Source organism: Calypte anna, chromosome 1 (assembly GCF_003957555.1).
Source record: "Calypte anna isolate BGI_N300 chromosome 1, bCalAnn1_v1.p, whole genome shotgun sequence".
NCBI lineage: Eukaryota > Metazoa > Chordata > Aves > Apodiformes > Trochilidae > Calypte > Calypte anna.
Window position 1 is genome coordinate 138595835 of NC_044244.1, and position 26752 is coordinate 138622586.

At 40.1% G+C, this 26752-nt stretch overlaps 1 protein-coding gene across 5 annotated transcripts in view; it reads right to left on the bottom strand.

The window, feature by feature from the left end:
* SEPTIN10 (septin 10) overlaps positions 1-26593 on the bottom strand; it is a 36103-nt gene extending 9510 nt beyond the window's left edge. For 2 of the 5 annotated variants that reach the window (XM_030466584.1, XM_030466598.1), the window contains exons 1-7: positions 26460-26593; positions 15171-15288; positions 14258-14453; positions 12717-12903; positions 7613-7774; positions 5892-5988; positions 5123-5291 (exon numbers count right to left, since the gene is read on the bottom strand). In XM_030466584.1, coding sequence (XP_030322444.1) covers positions 5123-5291; positions 5892-5988; positions 7613-7774; positions 12717-12903; positions 14258-14453; positions 15171-15288; positions 26460-26489 — 959 coding nt within the window. In that variant the 5' untranslated portion in view covers positions 26490-26593. Of the gene's footprint in view, positions 1-5122; positions 5292-5891; positions 5989-7612; positions 7775-12716; positions 12904-14257; positions 14454-15170; positions 15289-23387; positions 23599-26459 lie in introns of all 5 variants that reach the window. The other 3 variants (XM_030466587.1, XM_030466607.1, XM_030466615.1) reach the window with 3 other exon arrangements.
* Between the last annotated feature and the right edge of the window lie 159 nt (positions 26594-26752).

The following is a 26752-nucleotide window of genomic DNA, read 5'->3' on the forward strand; positions in this document are numbered from 1 at the left end:
TGCTTTGCAGAGCTTGGAAATTATAACTATATGGCTAAGTTTAGTCTCAGATGGTATTCCATTTATTCCCTAAAGCATCACTTGGTGGAATGTTCATTTTTTAAGTGGTTTACCACATTATATTTTAATCTGATAGAATACGTATGTGATTGTAATTCTCTTTACCTTGTGGAATGATGCTCCAACATAAGACTGAACTCTGATTTTCATTAAAAAGTTTCATATATTGTTTTTGAAAGGTATAAGAATGAGATTTAGTGAGTTCCAAATCACTCATTAATTTAAATTATGCTCGTTATTCTTATTGAACTGAAATAACTTTTTCAGAAAATGCCAGTATAAACCAGGTGTCCTGAAAACAGCAGAATCAATAGCCTAAAATGCTATGGATGATTTTACATTCCATTCTCTCAACGACTTTATTACCCAAAGTCCTGACTATACCCTTACACTTTTTTAACTATACAGTTAGTGTCCCTCCAAACTTCCCAAATACTCATTGCTTACTGTGAGTAATCATTTACATCTTTTCTGTGCAATAGCTGTACCTACTTCCAAATCACCCATGACCTTCTAATCCCAGGCCATGAAAATGATCAGGGCACTGGAACACCTCTCCTATGAAGCCAGGCTGAGGGAGCTGGGGTTGTTCAGCCTGGAGAAGAGGAGGCTCCAGGGAGACCTAATATCTGAAATATTATTTTCCTATATCTGCAAGGGCCTACAGGAAGGATGGAGAGGGACTGTTTGCAAGGGCCTGTAGTGATAGGATGAGGGGCAATGGCTTTAAATTAGAGAAGAGTAGATTCAGGTTGGATGTTAGGAACAAGTTCTTTACCATAAAGGTGGTGGAAAAATGGAGCAGGTTGGCCAGGGAGGAAGTTGAGGCCTTGTCCCTGGAGAAACTCAGGGTGAGGCTTCACAAGGCTCTGAGTAACCTGATTTAGCTGAGCATTTCCCTGCTTACTGCAGGGGGTTGGACTAGATGACCTTTAGAGGTTCCTTCCAACCCAAACCATTTTGTGATTCTGTCATCCTACTGCAGTACTGCTGAGATCCCAAGGGTTTCAGAAAACAGCACTGACTTCAGAGGTAATGATTTGCTGACAATAAATTCACACTGGCTGGCCAAATCTTGTAGAAGCAGAGCTTTTCTGCTTTTCTGGCAGTGAGAACACCAACATGGAAGCATTCAACACTTTAATGAGGTTCAAAATGGAGAGTTGGTTCATGAATTATTAGGGAGAAAATGGAGTTGGTTCATAAATTATTAGGGAGAAACTAACAGACTGATCTGAACTGAGCTAACCCATGGAATGCAACTGCAAATAAAGAAATTAAAAAGTTACTATGGGAAAAATTTACAAAAAGTTAGGATTAGAAAACAGATATTTTTAAAAGTGTACACAAGACAGTCACTTCAGACTACTACTACATTTTCCCTCTTCACACCTAGTAAAAAAGATGCAAGTGTATATTTCCATTTTGTGCTGAAACCACCTCTTTCCATGTCTCCCATAAAAATATAAAGCTTGTCAACATGTTTTTTCACATCCAAGAGTGTAAGCTTTTACAGGTGCCTGCCCACAACCTATCTCACATGGTAGCTGGATATCCAAGAACTACTGGTTTTGCATTGCAGTGGCATACAATTTTGGATGAATAAGTCCAAACGAATGGACCAGGAACTTCACAGGCAACTTTTTCATGACATGCCAAAAGGCAGGGCAGATTAGCTACTCAAATATCAGTGTTCAAATGCTACAAATCCCAGTGCAGTAAATTCAGCCCATTATTCAAGTCTAGCAGAAATTTTCTAAATTTACATAAAATAACCAAATTCAGATTACCAAATTTAGTATACAGACAGATATATCCCAGGCAAAAAATATTACTTTTCAACATGCATTTTGATCATTATTTACAAAAGAAGCATGAAATTTTAATCATCAGTCATATACTGCTATGCAATATTAACTATACTACAAAACTTCAGCTCTTTGAATCCTGGTACATACTGTAAATATCCTTTAGAAAAAAGAGAATGACAATTTCATAAAACATTTTTGCCTAGAAGAAGATCATAGTCCTTATTCTGAAACATATTAAATTTACAAATCAGTAAAATGGGATGCCCTGAACTTCTATGGGAAGAGAAGTCTTCTATCACCCTGCTGAGGATGACACTTTTTATTGTTTCCTCAGGGATTTCATAAAACACTTCATGTCTAAGGCTACATTAGTCTTTTAATTACACTACATACAGATCCTCTAAATTCCCTTCCCTGATTACGGTATCATAAAACTCTTCTCCCAAAAGACCAAATGCCTTTGCTTTCAGACCCCAGGTCACTCGCTATGCCACACAGCTGAGGGACAACCCCACATTCTTATCCAAGTCCCACTTTTCTCTTCCCATCCAAGTTGATCTGGGAAAACATTGATTTTCCTACATTCTCACAGAATACCTATTCTCATCCTTTCAAAACAATGACATTTCCAACAGATGCAAATTACCAAAAGTAATTATTAAGTGTATTGTCTTGTCACAAAGCTCTCAACAAGCTCACAGCAGGCCATACATAGAAATTACATGAGAGGGAACTTAGCTTTTCTGTATCCTCACAAGCAATTCATTTCTAAACCAAATTTTGAAGTGCAAAATACTGTGACATTCTGATACAAACCTGCTGCTTTACACCATTAGTAAAATGCAAAATGTTTAGGGGTTTTACAAAGACAATTCTTGTGTTTGTGGAAAGAGTTCTGTGGATGATTATTTTTATCATTTAACTCTTATCTTAAGATTGATGTACATTGTAAAATTCAAGTTGAGAAAAGCCAAAGATACTGCAGTCAATATTGCCATGAACAAATCTGTAAAAAACCAAAAAGCTTTCCCTAGACAAAGATAACAAGACATCCACTGTTAGTTTTTGTTCTTAAACCTAAATCTAAACCAAATGAAAAGTCTATGGTCAGTTTCAGTTAGTATTAAACTTCATTCAAACACTGGTTCTCTATTTATCAAAAGGATTTATTCGTCTTTTGGTAAGTCAAGAGAAATATAAAGAGACCACTGGGATGCATGATCAGCTCAAGATCATCTAAATGAACTAATCTTTAAATGTGCCTTGACATTAAGACTTCAGAAAGAAGAGCCTACATCCAGCATCTTCCTTGGCCACATTCATCTTATTTAATTATTTTTGTTGAAATCACATGTAAATTACACATAGCTAAAGTGAAAGAAATGCTGCTTTATCAACACTCTACAAGTTACAGTAGCTGCAACTGCCTTAGAACTTCTGCGCAAAGTATAGGTGAAAGCAAAGCATTTAAGCCACTAAAAATAACTATTTGGAGGAAAGCCATTTAAAAGTCTTTTTTTAGAATAGGTAAAGACAGTCTGATCACTAAATAAAGCAAGAAGTAACCAAACCAGCTGGTTCAAAGTACTAGAAACTGGTTTTAATGTTTAGTCATATTTTGTTTTCATGTCTGGTTTTAAGTTGATATTTCCCACCATGACTATGCAACAATTGCACTTTGCTACCCTGTGAAGGCTTGAACAACTCCTGAAGCATCAGTTCTTCCACAGCAGGACTCGAACCACTTACAAATACATAAATGCATTCACAAATGCATAAAACGACCAAAGAAAATGGGAAAAGGGAGAGGGAGATTACAGAATTGAAAATAAAACATTAAAAAGACTCGATACAGAAAATGTGAATACCTTCTGCAGTTTTATTACATGAAACAACTGAGCGTTTCTAACCCTCTGCTTAACTTTCTTTTGGGATCATCATTTTAGGATCAACTTCTTACAGTGTAACAAGAAATTTTTTTACCTGAAAAGGCTAGATATTTGTTATTATAGCAGATAATGTGGGATGCCAACAGTGTGGCAAAAGACTTAACAAAAGTTTCTGCTTCCATTTCTTCTCAAATTGAGTCCAACCAAACCATTGTCCAGAATCAGACAAGATTCTGGAGTACAGAGAGAGAAGATATCTTTCTCAAGATAGAGAAAGTAAAACAGCATGCTAATATATAATGAAATGAATTTAAAGAACATAAAGTATCTGAAGAAAATTACTTTCTCCATGAGAAAAATTTAAATCCCCAGGTTTATTCTAAAAGAGAAAAGTTGAAGAAATCCAGCTAGCTTGTACACCTTTAAAAGCAATGCTTATATGATCTCATACACTTCTTTATGAAGATAACTGAATGAATAGCTACCCCATGCAGCGCTACAGGCTGGGCACAGAGTAGCTGGAGAGCAGCCAGGCAGAAAGGGACCTGGGAGTTTGGATTGACAGGAAGCTGAACATGAGCCAGCAGTGTGCCCAGGTGGCCAAGAAGGCCAGTGGCATCCTGGCCTGTATCAGGAACAGTGTGGCCAGCAGGTCCAGGGAAGGGATTCTGCCCCTGTACTCAGCCCTGGTGAGGCCACAGCTTGAGTTCTGTGTCCAGTTCTGGGACCCTCAGTTCAGGAAGGAGATTGAGGTCCTGGAGTGGGTCCAAAGGAGGGCAACCAGGCTGGTGAAGGGACCCGAGCACAGACCCTATGAGGAGAGGCTGAGGGAGCTGGGGCTGTTCAGCCTGGAGAAGAGGAGGCTCAGAGGAGACCTCATCACTCTCTACAACTCCCTGAAAGGAGGGGGTAGCCAGGGAGGGGTTGGTCTCTTTTCCCAGGCAACTCTCAGCAAGACAAGAGGGCATGGTCTTAAGCTCTGCCAGGGGAGGTTTAGGTTGGATATTAGAAAGAATTTCTTTACTGAGAGGGTGATCAGACATTGGAATGGGCTGCCCAGGGAAGTAGTGGATTCTCCATCCCTAGAGATATTTAAAAAGAGACTGGATGTGGCACTCAGTGCCATGGTCTGGGAACTGCAGCGGTAGTGGATCAAGGGTTGGACTTGATGATGATCTCTGAGGCCCCTTCCAACCCAGCCAATTCTATGATTCTATATTTACTCAAAAAAAAACCAAAGAATTCTTTCCCTCTTTGAAAACTCATCCCATGTATCAGTGCTGCTTTCCATTGGGTTGAAACAGCCAAGTGAAGTGAAATGAACAGAAGCTGAAAGCAAGAGTTGTACATGAAGACTTTTACCTGACTGGTTTGTTCTCAGGGCCAATGTCTCTGAAGCCCATTTCTTCCAGCCTGCAGCGTCTGTACAACTCGTAATGTCGTGCATGAGTCTGCTCCCTTAAGTCTTCCATGTTTGTGTAAATAAGCATCTCACGGAGCTTCACAAAGTCACAGTGGTTCTCATTTTCCACTATTCAATTAAAGGAAGAAGATTTCATTAAGATGCACAAGTTGCAAGATCGTCAAAATATATTTTAAATAACATTTATAGAGATTAATTTCTCTCCCTGGAAATAAAGATTAATTTATTTGCTTTACTAATTATACTTTCAGGAAAAGGTATCTCGCTGTTTATTATACCTCTTATTCCTTATGATTTCTAATATACACATTGAAGGACTAATTCTAAGCTCTGGTGAACATATTCCAACACATCCTGATTTCCTGTCTGAATTGAACAATGATGAATTTCTCTCTTTTATTCTCTGTTCATTACTGACAATCATAAAACACTGGAATCTGGTAGTGCTAGAGGCACTTCCAACATACCAACCTACCCAAATATTACATACACCACCTCATAGTTTGATTCCAGAGATGCATTAATGCTGATAAAACTATCAGTTAGTGCCCACCTCAAGTATTGATTGTCAAACTCCTTAAAATGTTGATCCAAAATAAAATCAATATGGTATCAGTGAATAATATCAGCCCTTATTAGTACTGGGGGATTTTATACTTCAAGAAAAACAACAGAAGTCTAGTAAAATAGCTCTGAGAATCCATTTACCTTCTACAGTGCCCCAAGGGTACTGACGAGCTCTCACCATTTTGTTCCCAATTTTCACAAATTCTGTGCTTCCTACTACAGCAAATGGCAAATGCCCCTGTAAGAGTGACACCAAGACAGTCTTACCACTCAGCATCCTTATATCAGAACTGAAAAGGAAACACTTCAGAAATAAACCATTTCGGGAAAAGCCAACAGGGAGTTTCAAGCCAAGAACCACTTTAAAGAGATCAGTAGGCAGTCCAACTACTAATACAAAGGCCAAGGTGCAATAGCAAACCTGGGAGGAGCAATTCATAGACCCCATGAGTGTGCTGCCAATTCAGAGGAACCTTGACAGGCTGTAGAAATGGGGCAACGGGAATCTCATGAAGTGCAAATGAGAGCAATGCCAAGTCCTGCACTTCAGGAGGACTAACACCATGCTCCAGCACATGCTGGGGGCCAACTGTCTGGAAAGGAACTTCACAGAAAAAGACTTGGGGTTCCTGGTGGACAACAGGTTGGACTTGATTTGGCAGGTTTGACTGATTACATCCTGAGCTGCGTTAAAAGAGTAGCAGCAGAAAACAGAAAGCTGCTCTGGAACATCCCTCTAAATCCCATTCAGCCAGGGTTCATACCCCAAGAAACAGCTATGAGATGATCACAGGTTTGAACCCAAGGTACGGATACTGATGTGGGCTCAGCCAAATGGCCAGAAATACAGGCTGGGCAATTAATATCTGCATGCCAACCTACAACAAATGACAAAATAATTTTTTTAAAAATCATGAATTGGAAAAAAAATCATAGGCAGAGCATGAAAGGGTCAAGTACCAGATCATCAACTTTTCCCCCAGCAGAAGGACCTGCTACTGAACCACAGCCTGCACATCCTCACTCCCTGGCACAAGTGGGACAGTTGCTGGGACTGCAGAGCCATACACTCCAGCACACAGCCTCCTCCTCCCAACTTAAAAACCCCATTATATGCAAACATACATTCATGTGCATCTCCAGACATATGCACATGAACCAAAAACACAGAGAAAGTGCTCAAAGCAAAGATGTCTAGGCTTCACAAGCTGAGTTAAAGCTGGCAGATACTCCTGGGAGGATCTGAAAAGGCAATAGTAAAAAGGGCAGAATTATATCTGACTTTCTAATTCCCTGAGAAAAAATGTCTTAAGTTAAAATTAAAGTACTAAATAAAAGGAAAAAGCACATGGAAGACTTGCTATAGAATCATGGAATCAGAGAAGGGTTAGGGCTAGAAGGGACTTCAAAGATCACCAAGATTCAAGCCCCCTGCATGCACAGGGACACCTCCCACATCATAAAGACCAAAGAATAATGGAGAAACAAGGCATTTAAATATCTTCCCTAACTAATATAAGGTAGTATTTGCTGAGGAAAAGAGCAAAGCAAATCTGTCCATCTATGTTAGCATTTATATATTAAGTATTGAAGCGAGAAACTATTTTCTGTTGATGAGCCAGAAAACAAAAAGCCTTCTAAAACAACTTCTATTAATAGCAAAGGGGAAGAAGATTTGTTAGCAGGTGAAAAAAAAAAAAACAAAAAGAGGAGCTGTTAATGAGATAGAAAAATAAATGAAATAAAACTTTTTACATGCAAACTTATAAGTCTCAAGATAAAGGTAAAAAGAACAGCCATGAATCAATGTTAGAGAGTGATGCTTTAATACTGAAATATCAGTGTTTCTGTCATTTACTTACATTCATGACGTTATTAGTTTTAGAAATGGTTTCATCATCAGTTGGAAACTGGTAGATCTGGACATCATTACCAACTAATTCACTCATGATTTTGTTCTTGAACTTCTGTAGTTCTGTTTTAGAAATGCTGTCTGCTTTGCCTATGATAGGTATAATGTTCACCTATTAATGACACAAATTATATGAAATGTGTAAGACTCCAATTTTGAGGCAATATCTATTATAAATTAAAATTTGATTGTGTTTAAAACTTCCCACATAGCCCAAACTTTTCCATCAATTGTTAACAAGGCTTGAAAAACCATGAAAAATATATTCACTGGCATTATTTAACAAAATCACAACAGATTATTTCATACACTTCCTTAAAATTAATTGATTCTGAGAAAAGAACAGGAAGGAAGTTTCATACAGTGAAGTACTCAAAAGAACACCAAAACCTAATTATTAACTAAATGAAATTAAGTATTTATATCTCCGTGGAAAAAAAAATAGATTATTTTAGTTTATAGCACTTGAGGATATGGCTCAGGTGCTAAATGAAAGCTGACATTGCCACAACAACCCCATGCAGCGCTACAGGCTGGGGACAGAGTGGCTGGAGAGCAGCCAGGCAGAAAAGGACCTGGGAGTCTGGATCGACAAGAAGCTGAACATGAGCCAGCAGTGTGCCCAGGTGGCCAAGAAAGCCAATGGCATCCTGGCCTGTATCCGGAACAGCATTGCCAGCAGGTCCAAGGAAGTGATTCTGCCCCTGTACTCAGCCCTCGTGAGGCCACACCTTGAGTACTGTGTCCAGTTCTGGGCCCCCCAGTTCAGGAAGGATATCGAGGTCCTGGAGCAGGTCCAAAGGAGGGCAACCAGGCTGGTGAAGGGACTCGAGCATAGACCCTACGAGGAGAGGCTGAGAGAACTGGGGTTGTTCAGCCTAAAGAAGAGGAGGCTCAGGGGAGACCTCATCACTCTCTACAACTACCTGAAAGGAGGGTGTAGCCAGGTGGGGGTTGGGCTCTTTTACCAAACGACTTTCAACAAGACAAGAGGGCATGGACTTAAGTTGTGCCAGGGGAAGTTTAGGTTAGATATTAGAAAGAATTTCTTTACGGAAAGAGTGATCCGTCATTGGAATGGGCTGCCCACTGAAGTGGTGGATTCTCCGTCCCTGGAGATATTTAAAAAAAGACTGGATGTGGCACTCAGTGCCATGGTCTAGCAACCGCAACGGTGGTTCAAGGGTTGGACTAGATGATCTCTGAGGTCCCTTCCAACCCAGCCAATTCTATGATTCTATGATTCTTTGATTTTAAACCCACAAAGAAAAGGAAGCTGGCTACCAAACCCTGCCTACCCTTAGGCCTTTCCTTGAGTTCCTTCCAGCTACAACAACATCTTGTTTACCTCACCACTGCAGCAAATAGTTTCCCAGATATCTGCTAGGAACAGAGGAATAATGTAGACTGAAGAATCTTGCTTACCAGTCTTTACACTAATTATTCAGAACTTGAAATCCAGTTCCACTATGGTAAACTGACGTATTTCCTAGCACAGTTATGACAGTATCTTAGGAAGGTATTGGATGCCAAATCTTTCTTAAACATACCATCACCAGCCCCCAGAAGATGTGTTTTCCAGAACTAGACAAAACAAATGCCAATGTCCAAATATTTTTGAAGAACAATACAAATAATCCTTCCAGATTTCAGAAGACCCGAGTTTTACTGAGTTCCTTGATCATGGATGCAAGAAGGAAGGAGAACCAAAACCAAAAAACAAAAAAAACCCTGAAGACATTCTTGTTCTTTTGAATAATCTGCCTGCATGGAAATGCCTAGTTATGGAATCTCAAGAATGTATTCAAAATGGATGCTTTTTAAATAAGTCCTCCACCTTAAGCAAAATATCCAACCAGAAAAAAAAAAAAAACAAACATGCCAACTCTGAAGTATGACCTCTGAGATAACTTGATGATAGTCCTTAATTGTGTAGGAAATTGTGTAGCAACCTAAGCACATACAGAGCAAAATAACTAAAAACAAGTAAAATGCTAGGATTTATAATATATATGTAATTATTATTGTATTAGCATTCTATGTATAAGCAATCTATTACATCTAGGAGTAATTCACAGCTTCAACTAAATTAGCTGAGGGACTTCAACTTAGGTTTTCTATCATATAGAGACTTAAATTGTATTGCTTCTGGAGTACATGCAGATGCATCCCAAGTCCCACTGCTCCCCCCTGTGCCTCCTACTCACCCAGAAACCAACTGCCTGCTTTCCAGCCTCTGCCCCAGGTACAGCTCTCAACAACTACAAAACTGGAATTTCTTACAAAGCTATAACTCCAAACCCACATAAAAAGGCTACACTTAAAAATAAAAGCAAGAGGCCTGCCCTTGCCAGAAGATGCTCATTGCCAGGTAGAACTAAAAGTCTGTGCAGCTGGCCAAGGAGGCAGATTTTTTTTTCCAGCTTTATCAGTTCCCTAACAAAGAAGAAATCTTTAGCTTTCAATTTAAATCAGTTCCCTCATCTGGGGAACTGACTGCCCAAAACACTGCAGCATGTACAATAGGAAGAAGCAGCTGATACTGCCTTGTTCAATAGCTATGCAGAATCACCATATAAAGTCACCAGGATAAACTTCATCCATGCACACTACTTCTCTGTTTGCTGGCACCAAACTCAGACTTCTTACCATTTAGCTGCCTAATGGGCAAAATGTCACTTCTTCCCTCAATTAGAAAATATGCTATTACTCTATATTAAGATTTTTCTATGTAACACCTTACATTAATGTCAAAATATCTGTTGCCCCTTTATGCTATAGAGAAGGAAAAACAATACACATACTTGAAATTATTATTGGTTGATAACTTGCAGGCTGATTTAAGTATAACTCTATGAATCTATTAAAAAATTCCCAAAGATCCTTTTTTTTTGAAGGAAGAAACGCCCAAAATCTAATGCCACAAAGTACACTCATGGACTTAACAGTAATCTTCACATAATTTTGCAAGAATTACTTTATAAATAGAGATCTATTAGTTAAATAATCACTAGTTTGCAGCAAGAAAGCATACTAAAGATTTTTGATCTGTGAATGAAACCTGTTTGGTTCACAGTGATTCAGTCCTAAGCAAACTTAGAGGACTTTCCAATGCCTAAAAGCTAGAGACCAAATCCTTAGCTACTCATCCAATTTATAAGCAACAGAGAAAAATTTATTGCAAAAACCAGATACCTCTGTTTTTCTCCTGGGATTACAGACTATAGGATAACTCTATCCCATTCCAATAATCCTCTTTACTTATGAACTCTGTCATCTGGTCTTGTTTTGTAAGAAGCAGACCATAATAAAAGAATAACAGTGTAAACAGTGGTGGATTTAGGAAGAAACTGAAGACAAATTTTGATGTAGATTTATACTCAATGAATGCATGCTGCTGTATCCTCTGCTCTTTATGGAATTTGATACTGAGCCAGTGCACCCAGAGACTTACACATCCTTGGAAAGTCTGAGTTTTGAATTGTCACTGGGAGAAGCCAGTAGTGAAAGCATCATGAACATGTTCCACAATGAGATGGAAACCAAACTACAGTTCAAGTATATACTTTTTGAGTGTGCATACTTGTATTTCTGTAGAAAGATCTGAAAGTAGAATCTATTGAAAAGGGATAAAACAACAGTCACATGCAATGCATGTTCTCTTTGAGGCAAAGAAGAACCAAAAATATGTAGAGTAGATAGCTAGAAACTAAAATCCCCCATAGCAGAAATATTTGCTTTTTATCCTAATGGAAAAATACATTCTCAGGATGCTGGGATTCATGGATCTATTTCCTTTTATTTGGTAGAAGCTCTGTTTGTTTGGTTTTTACTGAGTTCAGTGAAGAGAGAGCACAACCCAGAAACCTAATACTTTTGTGGTTCAACACAATCTCTGAATTCAGAAGTCAGAGTAGAACAATATGCTCCACAAAACTGTCTCACTTTCTAGTATCAAGGCTCTTCAGCTATCAGTGCATATTACAGTAGTTTCATCAGCATTTTCATTTGGCATAAACCAACACCCCAGCAGAAATTACCTTACTCCCCCTACCCTTATTACACCATAACCCACACTTCCCCCCGACACACACAAACGCTTGCTCAGTGCTGCTGAGAAAATTCAAAATGCAAAATACATCCAGAATCAAAACTACAAAATTACCATGTGGTCATCAATCACAAATGTGGAACAGAGAGCTGGTTTGATCTTTGTTATCTTGAAGAGACATCTCATGAACAAGAAAATGCAGAAAGAAAATTTAGCAGAAGGGACTGTAGTAAAGCAAAAAGGAAAAGGCTAAAGGAACAGAAACTGCATTTAAGGTTTCAAATTTCTCAAAATGTCAATAACTTAAACCCAAATGATGTTACATTTCTTAAAATGAGTTAAACATTTAGCTTCACCCAGTTCATATAGCCCCACTAGAGGAGGAAAATTAAGAACTTAAAAAGTGCAAGTGATCACACCAGAAACTGCTATTTTAAAGCTAAAAAAAAAAAAAAAAAGTGAAGTTTAAAACACTAATGCAGACTATTTCAGAAAAAGCCATGCTGTTAGAGTGTTCTGTTCATGGCATCTGCCTCTTCAAGTTATTTACAACGAAGAAGTTCACAGTGCTGCAAAGCTTTTTGTATGCCAACCTTCTCTCAGTCCCAAAACTTGACAGGGACCTAGAAAAAAGCTAAATTAGAAACACAGCAGTCATGGTGGGTATCCTAGCCAATCCCATTGAGATGTTATCATTAGGTTGTTAAAAGTAACTTAGGTGTAGGTCTAATATTTTTTACTTTTTTCTTTTTAACTATAGTTACACTTCTTTTCAGTATTCTTTCTGGATGTCTCTGTCCTCTTTTGATTTGCAAATAAGCAGGTGACAAACTGCAAGCTACTTGCAGAACCAATTTATTCTGAACTTAAGGTATGCAAGTATCAAACAAGACCCCAAATTCCAACATACAGATACAGAACTGAAAAGTGGCAGAGGATCTAAAAGCTGCAAAATGCTTTAGAAAATAAGACAAATTCTTAGAACTCTGTTTCCATGTCTTACCTTGCTGTCTAGTCTTTTCATGGTTAACAAATCTAGGGTTTTTAGGGAATGGCCTGTAGGTGAAATGAAATAGAGGCAGACATGGATGCGAGTATCATGGCAGCTAGATAAAGAACGTTTAATTTTCAGTTCTTCCTGGAGATAGACTTCAAATTGTGCATCTATATAATCCACTATTGGCTGACAGCTGTAAGATATAAAATTTAACAACCAGAGATTAGCTACTCCTAAACAAAGCAAGACTAAGAAAGGAATTCCTTTTGTACTGTTCCATGGATTTTTTGCTTTGCATGTCAAAAAGCTGCTCAAGTATCTACTCAGTACAGATGAAAATTAAACATACAGAGTAATCTCAATTTCTTAAAGGCTACTCAAATAAAGAATTGTGCACCTAATCCAGATAAAACGTTTTCTAGCTACTATTTGTGGAAAAAGCTACATAAATTTTTTATTATTATTACCAATCTTCCCAAGGTTTATAAATTTTTGCTATCAAGCTGCACAACTTTAAAACTATTAGATACAAGGAAGATACAAGTAACATGGATACAATACAAGAAAAGAAAGAACATGCAATTACCAGTACTAATAGGACCTCCTTTATCTTCTGAAGATGAAGTACTCTACATGAGAGAGCTCTTAAACAACAGACAAAATTGAAAAGGAGGAACATAAGAGAGGAATATAAATTGGATTTGCAATAAGTACAATTTAAGTAGATTTTATCCTAATTAAAACCACATTATAAACTGTTTTCTAAAAGAAAGGGCTGATAGCTTTTCAGGTAGCACCCTTTTACATTTCTGCTGCTACCATCAAACACCATTAAAATTCAGAGGTAGTCATTTTACACAAAATTAAAGCTGCCTTTACACTAAAGGCAGCTCGTACACCATTCATCAAAACCTCCAATATCTATATTGATGTCTACTTGCATCCCATTCACCCAAGTCACTAGTATCAGCTGTTTTCCAATCATACCATAAACCCTAACTTTCATGATAGTCTTAATGTGACTTTCTAACTTTCATTTATAACCATTATCATTTAGGCACTCATACAGCACAAGGGATTGTTAGAATTCTTTACAATTAAGGTGGAACAAACAAGAAACAGATCAGTATTTTAAAATCTTCAATCCATAAAAGCAGAGAATAAAAAAAAAGTTGTGAAAGACACTAGCATGATATCTCTACATCTTTTGATTAAGCTGTCCAACACACATAAAAAAAGGCAATCCACCTGATGCTCCTTCCACTTTAAGGACTTTAATATGTTCCAATCCAACTGTTAGAAACACTATTGATCTAGTCTATACAATCTACAGTGCCTTTTAGTCTCTTTTCTTGTTTAAAATGTCTCCTGTTGACCTTCTCCCTTCACCCCAGAAGAAACACTAGTCACTATTGTACATTTTATTTATATACATTTATATAATATTCTATCATAAAGCAAGGAGCAAAGTTCAGCTGATTTCTTAAATCCTTTCCTAGATGAGAAGAAAAAACTTCTGCATACCATTGTAATAAGAGGACACTTACCTATCTGCTTTATTTATCTGGTCACCAAATCCCACTGTATGTACAATGGTCAGCTTCAAAAGAACATTACTTTCCTGGAGTTCATAAGTCTGGGCTCTAAGTTGGACACTTGGCAGGAAATGTGTTGACACGGGGTCATCAAAATTGGCATTAAACAAACTGTTCATCAAGGTTGATTTCCCAATTCCAGTTTCCCCTAAAGAGAAGGGTTGGGGAAGAGAGTTTGCACAACAAATAAATACCTACAGAGCCCAAGAAGTGTTGTCACAGCAACTTGAAAAATTTACACAAAAACTTGTCAACTGATTTCTCCAAGGAAAATGGTTATCTACATGCCTTTTGCATAATGAACTCTAAATATCCTTTAGTTAATATTTTCAGCATAGAGAAAAGAGAGCATTATTTTCTAATGAGTAATAAGTAGAACAGTCTCTTGACACTTCTTTAAAAAGTGTTTCTTTAAAAGTGTTAATACATTTTTCACAGATTTTTAAAAGCTAAGTAACTAGCTGTGAAACCACAGAATTCAAACACAGGGTTTTTCTGGATAAGGGTAAAATACTATAGTAAACATCTGATGAATAGAGGACTTCAGTCACACCACATTGGAATGTTAGGATTTTTTTTGATCTGAAGCTCTTTGTTACAGTAAAAACGGAGTATAGTTTACTCAAAAGAATCCAAGAAGTTTCCCATAATCAAGAAATCCATGGCATCCAGTTTTAACAATTTTTGTCTTGATGTTGTTTATGAAAATGCTAAACACAAAACAAAAGCTGGGGGAAGTGGAGGAATTAATAGTTCAAGCTCAACATTCAAGAAAGAGTTCAACATTGCAACTGGCTATCAATTTCAGTCACTTCCTAAGAATGAGGATACTACTGAAGCCTTAAACTACACGGATACTACTCACCAATGCAAAGAATGTTGAAGCAGAAGCCCTGCTTGATGGCTTTTTTAACCAGCTGATCAGGTAAACTATCAAAACCAACATGCCCGGACAAGGATAAAGTTCGATAGCCCTCATTTTGCTACAGAAAAATAATTTTTAAATGTTAGTAAAATGACTTGCAAAGGAATTAGCAATGGCAACAAGGGAACTCTACTAATCAGCTAGAATTCATTCCTTATGATTTACATGAAACCAAGACAAGCAAAAGTCTGAAAAAACAGATCTGCAAAAAATCAACTGTATACCATGATTTGAAAAACCCTTCAAATTTACTTTACAGGGTTATTTGCAGGCTCAGAAGTCCGTGTTTTGTTTAAAAAAAAAAAAATTTAAAAAAAAGCAGGTAAGTTCAACTCAAAATGAAAATTGAAGAGAGCAGACAGAAAATAGATCACGGTTGGTTTACCCTTAGAAATAATAAAAAAAATATTCAAAACAATTCAAGCAACAAAATTCAAAACAAAGGCCATAATCACAGGATGGTGTAAGTTATCAATCAGAACTCAGAGTAACTGAAATTGAAATTGTTATTTATGTAGAATAATAGATGATCTATACATCAAAACTCAAAGAGATAATAATAGATATATAATTAGAAATGTGTATCAGTGCACATTCCTTTTCAAATATCAGGTAGAAACCCAGTTTTATGACATTAAGGCAAAACGCATACTAAAAATACATAAGGCTAGAAGGAAATAACTTGGTTCATACAAATTAACTGTATTTTTAAATAAACAGTGACAGGTCTGTGTTACTCGTCCTCTTATTTTTCCAGTCTACATGGAATTGGAAACCATTATTGATTCCTGGGAACATGAACATAGCCAACAGTAGAAATTTTTAGTTAAGCTTTGCAAGTCCATAAAAGTGCCATGTTTTATAATAATGATGTACCACAGGCTTCAGAATTCTTGTAGCTAAAAGGATATGAACATTTCTCACAGCAAATACTCCTCCTCTTCTTGTTTTGCTCAGGACTTCTTGTGTGGGACTACAAACAGCACTCTACAGACAGCACTACCACAGAATCACCACGGTTGGAAAAGACCTCTAAGATCACCAAGTCCATCTGTCCACCCAGAAAAAAAGCAGAACAAAATTAACTCAAAACAAAAATCCCCACCATGCCCACTGGAGCATGTCCTGAAGTGCCTCATCTACATGGTTTTGAACACCTCTAGAGATGGTGACTCCACCACCTCCCTGGGCAGCCCATTCCAGTGCCTGACTACTCTGCTGGTAAATAAATTGGTCTCAACATCTAGTCTAAATCTCCTCTGATGCAACTTCAGACCATTTCCTCTAGTCCTATCATTATTCACTTGGGAGAAAAGTGAACACCCTCCTCACTACAACCTCCTGTCAGGTAGTTGTAGAGAGCAATGAGGTCTTGTCTCACCCTTCTCTCCTCCAAACTAAACAATCTCAGCTCCCTCAGCCTCTCTCCACAGGACTTGTTCTCTAGACCCTTCTCCAGTTTGGTTGCCCTTCCCTGTACACACTCCAGCAATTCAATATCTTTTTTTTAGTGAAGGGCCCAGACCTGAACACAGTACTTGAGATGAAGCCTCACCAATGACAAGTATAGGGGCACAGCTACATCCCTAGACCTGCTACCCACAGGATTTCTGATGCAGGTTAGGATGCTGTCGGCCCCACCTGGGCACACTGCTGGCTCATATTCAGCTGGATACTGACCAGCACCCTCAGGTCCTTTTTTTCCAGGCAGTTTTCAAGTCACTCCTCCCTAGGACTGTAGCACTGCATGGGGTAGCTGTGACTAAAATGCAGACCCGAGCACTTGGCCTTATTGACCCTCATAGAATCATAGAATCATAGAATTAGCTGGGTTGGAAGGGACCTCAGAGATCATCTAGTCCAACCCTTGACCCACCGGAGCAGTTGCTAGACCATGGCACTGAGTGCCACATCCAGTCTTTTTTTAAATGTCTCCAGGGACGGAGAATCTACCACCTCACCAGGCAGTCCATTCCATAGCCTAATCACCCTCTCCGTGAAGAAATTCTTTCTAATATCTAACCTAAACCTCCCCTGGCACAACTTAAGACTGTGTCCTCTTGTCTTGTTGAAGGTCATCTGTGAAAAGAGTCCAGTTCCCACCTCGCTACAGCCTCCTTTCAGGTAGTTGTAGACAGCAATGAAGTCTCCCCTGAGCCTCCTCTTCTTCAGGCTGAACAGCCCCAGCTCCCTCAGCCTCTCCTCATAGGGCCTGTGCTCGAGTCCCTTCACCAGCCTGGTTGCCCTCCTTTGGACCTGTTCCAGGACCTCTACATCCTTCTTAAACTGAGGGGCCCAGAACTGGACACAGTACTCGAGGTGTGGCCTCACCAGCGCTGAGTACAGGGGAAGAATCACTTCCCTGGACCTGCTGGTGACGCTGTTTCTGATACAGGCCAGGATGCCATTGGCCTTCTTGGCCACCTGGGCACACTGCTGGCTCATGTTCAGTTTCTTGTCAATGCAGACTCCCAGGTCCCTTTCTGCCTGGCTGCTCTCCAGCCACTCTGTGCCCAGCCTGTAGCGCTGCATGGGGTTGTTGTGGCCAAAGTGCAGGACCCGGCACTTGGCCGTGTTGAACCTCATCCCGTTGGAATCGGCCCAGCTCTCTAGTCTGTCCAGGTCCCTCTGCAGAGCCCTCCTGCCTTCGAGTTGGTCCACACTTCCTCCCAGCTTGGTGTCATCTGCGAATTTGCTGATGATGGACTCAATCCCTTCGTCTAAGTCGTCGATAAAGATATTAAACAGAACTGGGCCCAATACTGATCCCTCATACAATTGGCCTCTGCCCACTGATCCAACTTGCACAGCAATCCCACCCTCAAGCAGATCAATACTCCCACCCACCTTGGTGGTTGCCTGCAAGCTTGCTGAGGAAGCACTCAATTCCTTCATCTAGATTATTGATAAAGATATTGAACAAGACCAGCCCCAGCACTGAGCCCTGGGGAACACCACTAGATTTAAATAGATTTAACTCCACTCACTCAACTATCTGGGCCTGGCCACCCAGACAACTGCTAACTCAGCAAAGAGTACACCTGACTATGCCATGAGCCTCCAGCTTCTCTAGGAGAATATTGTGGGAGGCAGCATCAAAGGCTTTACTGAAGTCTAGAGAGACAATGTCCCCAGCCTTTTGCTCATCCTGGTCATAGAAGATCAGGTTGGTAAAGCAAGACCTGCTTTTCCTGAAGCCATGCTGGCTGGGCCTAATCCCTTGGCTGTCCCACACTTGCCATATGGGTGCACTCAAGAGGAACCTCTCCGTGATTTCCCCTAGTCCCGAGGTCAGGATGACAGATCTGTAGTTCCCCAAATGCTCCTGCCAGCCATGAGTGTAGATGGGTGTCACACTGGCAAGCCTGCAGTTGCCTGGGACCTCCCCTGTTAACCAAGACTATTGATAAATGATGGAAAGAGGTTTGGTGAGCTCCTCCACCAGTTCCCTCAGAACTCTTGGGTGGATCCCATCCACCCCCATAGACTTATGGGTGTCCAGGTACCACAGCAGGTCATTAATTGCTTCTTCCTGGATTAGGGGGCGGTTGTTCTGCTCTCTAGCCTTATTTTCCAGCTCAGGACACTGAATACCCTGCAGGTAGCTTGTCTGACTAGTAATGATGGAGGTTTTTGCTAATTCTCAACTTTTACAGACTCACAGAATCATCCGGGTTGGAAGGGACCTCTGAGATCATCAAGTCCAACCCTTGATCCACTACCACTGTGGTTCCCAGACCATGGCACTGAGTGCCACATCAGTCTCTTCTTAAAAACCTCCAGGCATGGAGAATCCACCACCTCACTGGGCAGCCCATTCCAATGCCTGATCACCCTCTCTGTCAAGAATTTCTTCCTAATATCCAACCTAAACCTCCCCTGGCACAACTTAAGACCATGCCCTCTTGTCTTGCTGAAAGTTGCCTGGGAAAAGATACCACCCCCCCCCTGGCTACACCCTCCTTTCAGGGAGTTGTAGAGAGTGATGAGGTCTCCCCTGAGCCTCCTCTTCTCCAGACTAAACACCCCCAGCTCCCTCAGCCCTTCCTCACAGGACTTGTGCTGGATCCCTTCACAGCCTCCTTGCTCTTCTAATTACTATTATAGTCAGATAACTACTTTTGGACTCATATTGAGTAAAAATGCATTGGCAAAGTGAACCATTTAAAGAGAAATATAAGAGATTTTAGGGCTATTAAAACAAAAAACAAAAACAAAAAAACCAACCATGTCTGAAAAAGTAATTTCTCAATACCATATGGAAATCAGTATTAAAAAGGGATGAGAAACACCAAAAACTCTCAGTATCCTGTCCACTTTAAGACAAGTGTATTTGAGATAGTGTGGTAACACATCTAACAACTATAGTTACACAGTCTGATGTTCAAACCACTTCTGTCACCACCCATATAAAACAGTTCCTCCAAAATAAACCATTAAGCCTCCACACCAAAAGCCAGGGCAAGAGAGCATAACCGCAGATGGAAATTTTTTAATCTTTATGCCACCAGGCTCATTCCAACCCGTGCTGGGCTACTCTCAAAATCCCTGCATAGCCATTTGATACTCTCCATGAGAATACCATAGCAGACAGAACTTTATTTCCTTCCAGTCCACTTGGATTTCAGTGGACACATCACTGATACCCACAACCTTCCTGACCATTTCCAGAGGTCATTAGAGTAACTACCATGTCATCCACAAGAGACTATGTCAAGATTAAAAAGTGTTTAACTGAGGAAATTGGTATTACAGCTGTATTTGACATAAGGAGGTAAGTGCAGAAGCAGACAAAGTCTGCCATTAGCTGCCATTAAAGCCATTAACTTTCAAACTTCGTTTTCAAAAGAAAAAAGGGAGTGATTAATTACAATTTAGCAACTAAACTCAAGAGTTTGTGGTTTTCTGGAAACAAAAGCCAACAATCATTATTCCTTCAGTACTATACTGGCTGTTTATCACAGAAAATATGACAATTTTTCCATGGAAGGAAGGAAAATGAGATATAATAAATGTGTGAAATAAGGTGTCTTCTCTGTGCCTTGCTTAGAAAGCTAAGGCTGTGCTTGGAACTCCACAGACATCTGGCTGTATCACTGTTTAAAATTTTGTATCAGATGGCCAAGACAGTTAATTTCTTTGTATTTCTAGGTTTCTCCCAATGATGCTTCTTAGCAATATGTATCACAGACAAGAGCATAAAAACTTCCACAATAACTATTTATACAATTGGCAAGATATTCTAGACATCTCAAATTTGCCTCTATTTTAAGATAGCATATTTCCTTTTTCTTCAGAACATAAAAGTTAATTTACACAGTACACAGTTAGGAGTGAAATTTTAAACCATTTTTCAGAAATGTAAACATATAAAATTACATGGCATTTATATCATTTCAGACACGAGATAGAAAAAACCCTGTTAAATTGTAAAAACAAATTACAGAACCTGGTACTTTAATGAACTTCGCCAAGAGAAGCTGTGGTTTATGCACAGCTTTCTTCAGTGCTGTCCTGGGTGAAGAAGAGACATATCTTCCCTTTGTGCATGCAGAGATGACACAAAGATGTTACTTGAGATAATAAAGGGAAATACTAAGAGGGCGAGAACATGAATCTCATTCACCCCATGTGTAATTTAGCACCTTAACCACAAGATCACTCTTTTAGTTCCTTCTGTGGAAGGTAAATAAACCAAAAAAACTAACTACCACCTACCAAAAATTAATACATTCACCCCCTGAGTGTGATATAACAATGAGAATGTCAGTGGGAGAACACACAGGACAGGGGAGAACTAGAATTTCAAGCAGAAATAATACTATTTATATAATTCATGAGAACATGTTTTAATAATTTGTCCTTGTTTTAATTTGTTCTTGTTTTAAAGAGAAGATTGGTAAACATCAGAAAGGGATAATGCAGGGTCTTACCAAATATTTTTTTACAGAGAAACAGTGCAACTACATAGCCTAATGTAAGTTCTTTGCAGATAATGGCCAAAGCTTACTTGATCACAGAACATATAATGAGATTTTTGGTAACACAGACACACAAAGAAAACCCAACACTACAGTAACAGCAAAATTTTAAAAGCTAGAGACAGAAAGATGATGAATCTGTTTCTATTTTTAAAACATATCAACTTTTTTAGGGATTTTTTAACTGTTACCAAATTGTTCACTTAATTGTCCCAAGACATAATGGGGTCTTCAGGAAACAGCTTCACAAAAATGCTACAATAAAAGGTTTTAATTTATACTAAAAAACTTCCAAGAAATACTGTGAAGCTCAACTTTAGACAATCTCAGTCATGATGATTTAGAAGCCTACACTCCTGCATATTTATACTTCTGTTTTCCATGCAAAAAACCTTACAGGACTTGAGAGCTACAGTTCTCATTTGAAGACTCGCCTCCCTCCACCTTTCTTACAGAAGAATCACTTTGTAAATCTGTTCCATCTGACATCATTTGGGGCATTCTCTTAATAGATAGAATAATCAATAATCTCTTTAATCAATAGTCTGCATTCTTCCCCCCTGAAATTTTTCAAGGGCATTATGTGTCTCGCCTTCAATGCCCCACCTCATGCTGCTTCACTGTGTTGTGGTCTAACAAATACCCAGAGAAATCAAATCCACAAAACTGACCTCATGATGCCTGCACTCTTACTGCTTCTCGAAGAAATAATATGTCATCCAGTTGAAAAACAAATTACTGCTGTAATAAAAATGGTGACAACTTAAAAATTAAGAAATATAAATCAGGCCAAAAGCAATTATGTCACCAGATTAGCCAGTCTTTTTAAATTAGTATCTGTGGGATGGAGCAGCTAAATTATGCTTTAAGACAGCACCTCATCCAAGTTTATTCAGTGAATAACTCAAACCTTATAATCTGAAGGCTACAAGAGCTGTAATAATCCCATAAATATTTCCTGGTTTTCTCAGAATTTACAATTTCATCAAAACAGCATACAAAATAGATTCATTGACATAGTCCAAATCACATTTCATTCCTTCTCTTCCCCTCTTTTTAAAGGGCTGGCAGCATAGTTTCAGAAATACATCTGGATTTCTGCAAATTCAGTTAATCAGGTATATTATTTGTTTATAAAGTCATCTTGCCCATTACAAACAGTGTGCAAAGAAAAGCCATTGCCTGAGACAAAAGTGACGTTTTGAAATTGTTTGGGTTTTTAATTTCTTTCAGAAACAAACTAGAAAAAAAATGATCTTTTCTGTTTGCCATCTATTTCAGACTATACCCTGCACAGCATTGGGCCAGCAAAAGCTGGGTTGCACACTACATGGATCTCTCTGCAAAAGCCTCCTGCAGAACCAGACTTGCAGTCCAGACCAATAACTACCTTGCCACTCTGACTGTATAGATGACTGAAATACGCCCTCCAAAGCTTGAAGCAAAAAGGTAAAGAATGTTCATGAGCTTGGGCAGGAAGCAAGGTTCCTGCCAGGCCCTGGCAGCTATGGAGGCTGCACACAGGCCCTCTGAAGGATGCCTGGGCATCAGCCCTGAGAGTAGACCACAGCATTAATGTGCCCATGGACAGTCCTAAAACAACTCTTTCAGAGCCCTGATTTTCCCCTGTGATGAACAGGTGCAGACATTTACCAGACATTAAACCAGAAAACCTATTTTAAGCTTCCAATAACAAATTACATTATTCTTTTCCAGTCAATTGTTTTCCTAGTAACCAAAGTTACATTTAATCCAGTAAATATCAACTTTCCTATTGCCACCTAAAACATGAGGTAAGTAGGAAACTAAAAAGACTTTGGAAGCAAGTAGAAAAACACTTTACATCTCCAGGTAGTCATAATCAACTATGTAGATGTAGTGGTGTAGGCATGTGTACCATAAGCACAGGGAGAAGAAAGGAAACCCTGGCAAAATAACACAGAGGACAGAAAAGAAGACAAGGCAGAAAAACTAGAAAGCAAGGAAAGTTAGTGCAGATGAAGGATGTAAGAAAGGGGATACATAAAAAATTACATGGAATTAATATATGGGTCTAGTCTATAAAATAAAAAGCAACACATAGGAGTAGAGTATGGACTAAGAAAAGGTGTATAGGAAAAAAAAATTATTGGCCAAAGAATGATTCAATAAAAATTCATTTGACAATTTCACTCACAGTTATCATGTAATTTATTCAGTATGACAGAAACAGTAGATAACTTTTAGAGACTGGTCCAAACATCAGAAGCCCAGGGTTCTTCCCTTGTCTCTTTCAAATGATTTATTATATGGCATTCTAGTGCACCGATTATTTTCTAGCCCACTCCAACACACAACGCAGCTGAAGTTGCTTTAAATGGCAGGTCCCCAGAAGATTTCCTTCATACCTGCAAATATGGAGACACCTTAGAAAGAACCTCAAAACAAACAAACAAACCAAAACAAACTTAAAAACAAGTGACATTTTTTCCCTGTGTTTGCAGCTGAAGAAATCTGAGGCAGGACAGAACTTTCTCCCATACCCAGAAGTCAGCCAGGATGAGCAGAGGAGATGGTGACAGCCTTGTCAGTAAAGAACAGAGGGCACAATGTGTAGGTTGCTACTGAAGACAGCTTCTGGACTGTACTTTGATACACTTAGGAAAAAAAAAACAAGCTGAGACACTCTGCAGGTTTTCCAGGTGTGATGATGTGATTTCACAGTCAACAGTGTATACATTTGTAAATCCCACTAAGGTCTCTCTCCACCAACAGGCTTTTCAGTAACTTGAAAATGTAGCACATGCAGTACCTGTTCTCCATTTCAGTGTGTGGATAGATGGGGCAAGAGGCAGTGGGTAGATAATCAAGACATGATGAGAGACAAGAGATAAGTTCTTCACAGCTAGTGCTTGATGTGCCAGGTAAAGGATGATAAGAGTGCTGGTTCAGGTGGGACTGACCAGCTCCTGCTACACCAAAGGAGAAAGTGTTCAGTTTTGTGGTCTACACAGAAAAACCTCTTTTGACCTCTCAAGAAAATAAAAACAAAGGAAAAGAAGTCTGGTGCAGCCCTTCCAGATGACCTTGACACAGAAAAATACACTGGTATCAGTACTGACACCACAACTGCAGTCACTTTCAGAAGATCTCACACCTCTTAGGCTGTGCCTGTTGCAGCTTTAGCACTGTGTTTCCTTAAAAGCAGCAAGTAGTTCTTCTTCATCTTTAACCACTCAGCCCCTTGCTGTTGGTGTTCCTCATCCGAAAGAGAAAGCAATGCTGGTCTTGGATGTGACAGTGGTGGTTGTTAGCAGAAGGTCTCTTTGACTGTGACAAGGATTTATTATTTTTCCTCCTTTTTAATTGCTCAGTTATGAGCACTGGATGCTGTTGTATGGAAGCAATAGCTGCCAGAACTTTCCCAAAAGAGAAATTTTCTAGAAACAGAAGTACTAAATACTTGTACCTAAGACTTTGTGAAGTCTGATTGCAAACAGATTTACAGAAGCAGGGCAGACTGCATTCTGAGAGTGATTTTACATTTCTTTTGCAAAACAACTGAAAACAAAATCTTTCCCAGACCATAGTAGGAAAGGCTTCAACAATTATACAGCATGTGTTTAAACTAGGAAATATTATTTGATGTCAAGATATTTTACATCATTACATCTGCATCATTTACATAATTTACATTTATAAATCTAATACAAACTCACCCTCCCCTGTAATACATCTGTTTTTACAGTATTCTCTGTAAAGTTTTCCACGTACATGCTTCTCTCTCTTCCCTTACCAAATTGATCCACTTAGTTGACCCTCAATCCCATCCTCATCTCACTTTTGCAGATTTGCAGCACCTCTCCACACTCCTCACACAAATGTGAACCACCAAAACCATTCTGCATCGTTTCTTGCACTTTGTCTCAAGTTTTTTTTCTCTCAAAATTGTTCCAGCTTTCCACAAGACCCAGCCTGAGAAGTACTGACTCGCCACCTCACTATGTATACACCATCCATATGAAGAGAGAAAGCTATTATTAAGTTAATACACTGAACTACGTGACACTGAAGCCACAGTGGTTTCAAAAGGGTCTTAAAGAAAGTATGTGTGAAATAGAGCACTCTGGGAGGGAGTCCCAACAAGACAGCAAGATATGCTCGATGGTCAAGTTGCGAGCAAGTTGGGGAGCTTGAATGAAGCCCTTTCACTCTTGGTCAGGGGTTGGCCAGGATGTGGTCAGGCTCTGTGATGGCTCTAACAATGCTCCAACAAATAACTCTTTCAGCACCCAAACTCAAAGCAACCCCTCTTCCCATAGCACATTCCCACTCCCATGCCTCTCTCTTGCATGTCCCGTTGAGAAGCAGAGCAAGACACTGACCCATAAGATAATCATTCCAAGGCAAGGAAACTTCAAAAAAGTAAGTTTTACATTTTTTCCAGTTCATGGGGCAGCTTCACACGCAACTCCACCAGTGTAACAGAGGCAAAACAGCACAGCAGCGGCAACAAAAACAATCCCAGAGATGGGGTATTTTATCTACCTTCCCGCTACCAGAGAATGCAAACCACACAGCCAGGGTGGAGGATTATTTTTTCCTCCTGAGAAGAGAACAATAAATTCCTCCCACCCTGAGCTATTTCTTGAACACGTCTGTGCCTTGCATGGCTGAGGTGTAAAACACAGCAGAAAACTTAAGTCACAAATGAATCAATTTATTTCGTGTTCAAAAAGGGAACTAATGCTCCAGCACTAATGTGTGGATGGGTTCAGTGCCTTCAAAGCGTAAAAGCCGACAGCTTAACCATTTGTATAAGAAAAGTATTTCTTCAGTAGTGAAGATTCAACTGACTGCTTGAAACACGCTATGGGAGCTCTAAGAAAGGCGAGATCTGAACAGGAAAAACATTAAGTAGAAGTTTTTTAAAACCCTGGCAACTTCGGGACCTAAACACCTCGCCGAGGCTTCGCCTCGCTCGCCGATCCAAACCCCCCCACATCCCTCCGAGCCCCGCCGTGGGGCAGCCCGGAGCACGGATCCCGCGGCGAGGGCAGTTCGGTACCTCTCGGCATTTCCACCTCTCCGGACGGTCCCACCACCCGCCTCCTTCCCCCTCTGCTGCCGGTGCTGCCGGACCCGTCCCCGCAGCCGCGCCGGGCTGAAAGGTACCGCCAGGTACCACCAGCACCAGCGGGTGCCCAACCGGCCGCCGCCGCGGACTTAATGGTTCGGCGGAGCTCCCCGCCCCGCGGAGGGCACTTACCGTCTGCCGACCGGCATCGGAAGCGGCCATAGCTCCGCAAGCCGAGGCGATGTCAAGGAAGGAGGGAACGGCTCAGGCAGCGCCGCCGCCGCCGCCGAGGGGCGAGGCCGCGCACCCCCCCGGCCACCGTTACGGGGCACTCGCGGCCGGCGGAGGCAGCGCTACGGGCGGGGCCGCGGCGGCCCCACGCCGGGGGCGGAGCGGGGTTGGGGGTGGCAGCAGCCGCCCCGCTGAGGCGGGCGGTGGTGGTGTCGGCGACGGCGGTGGGGCGGCCGCCCGGCCGGAGGGTGGCG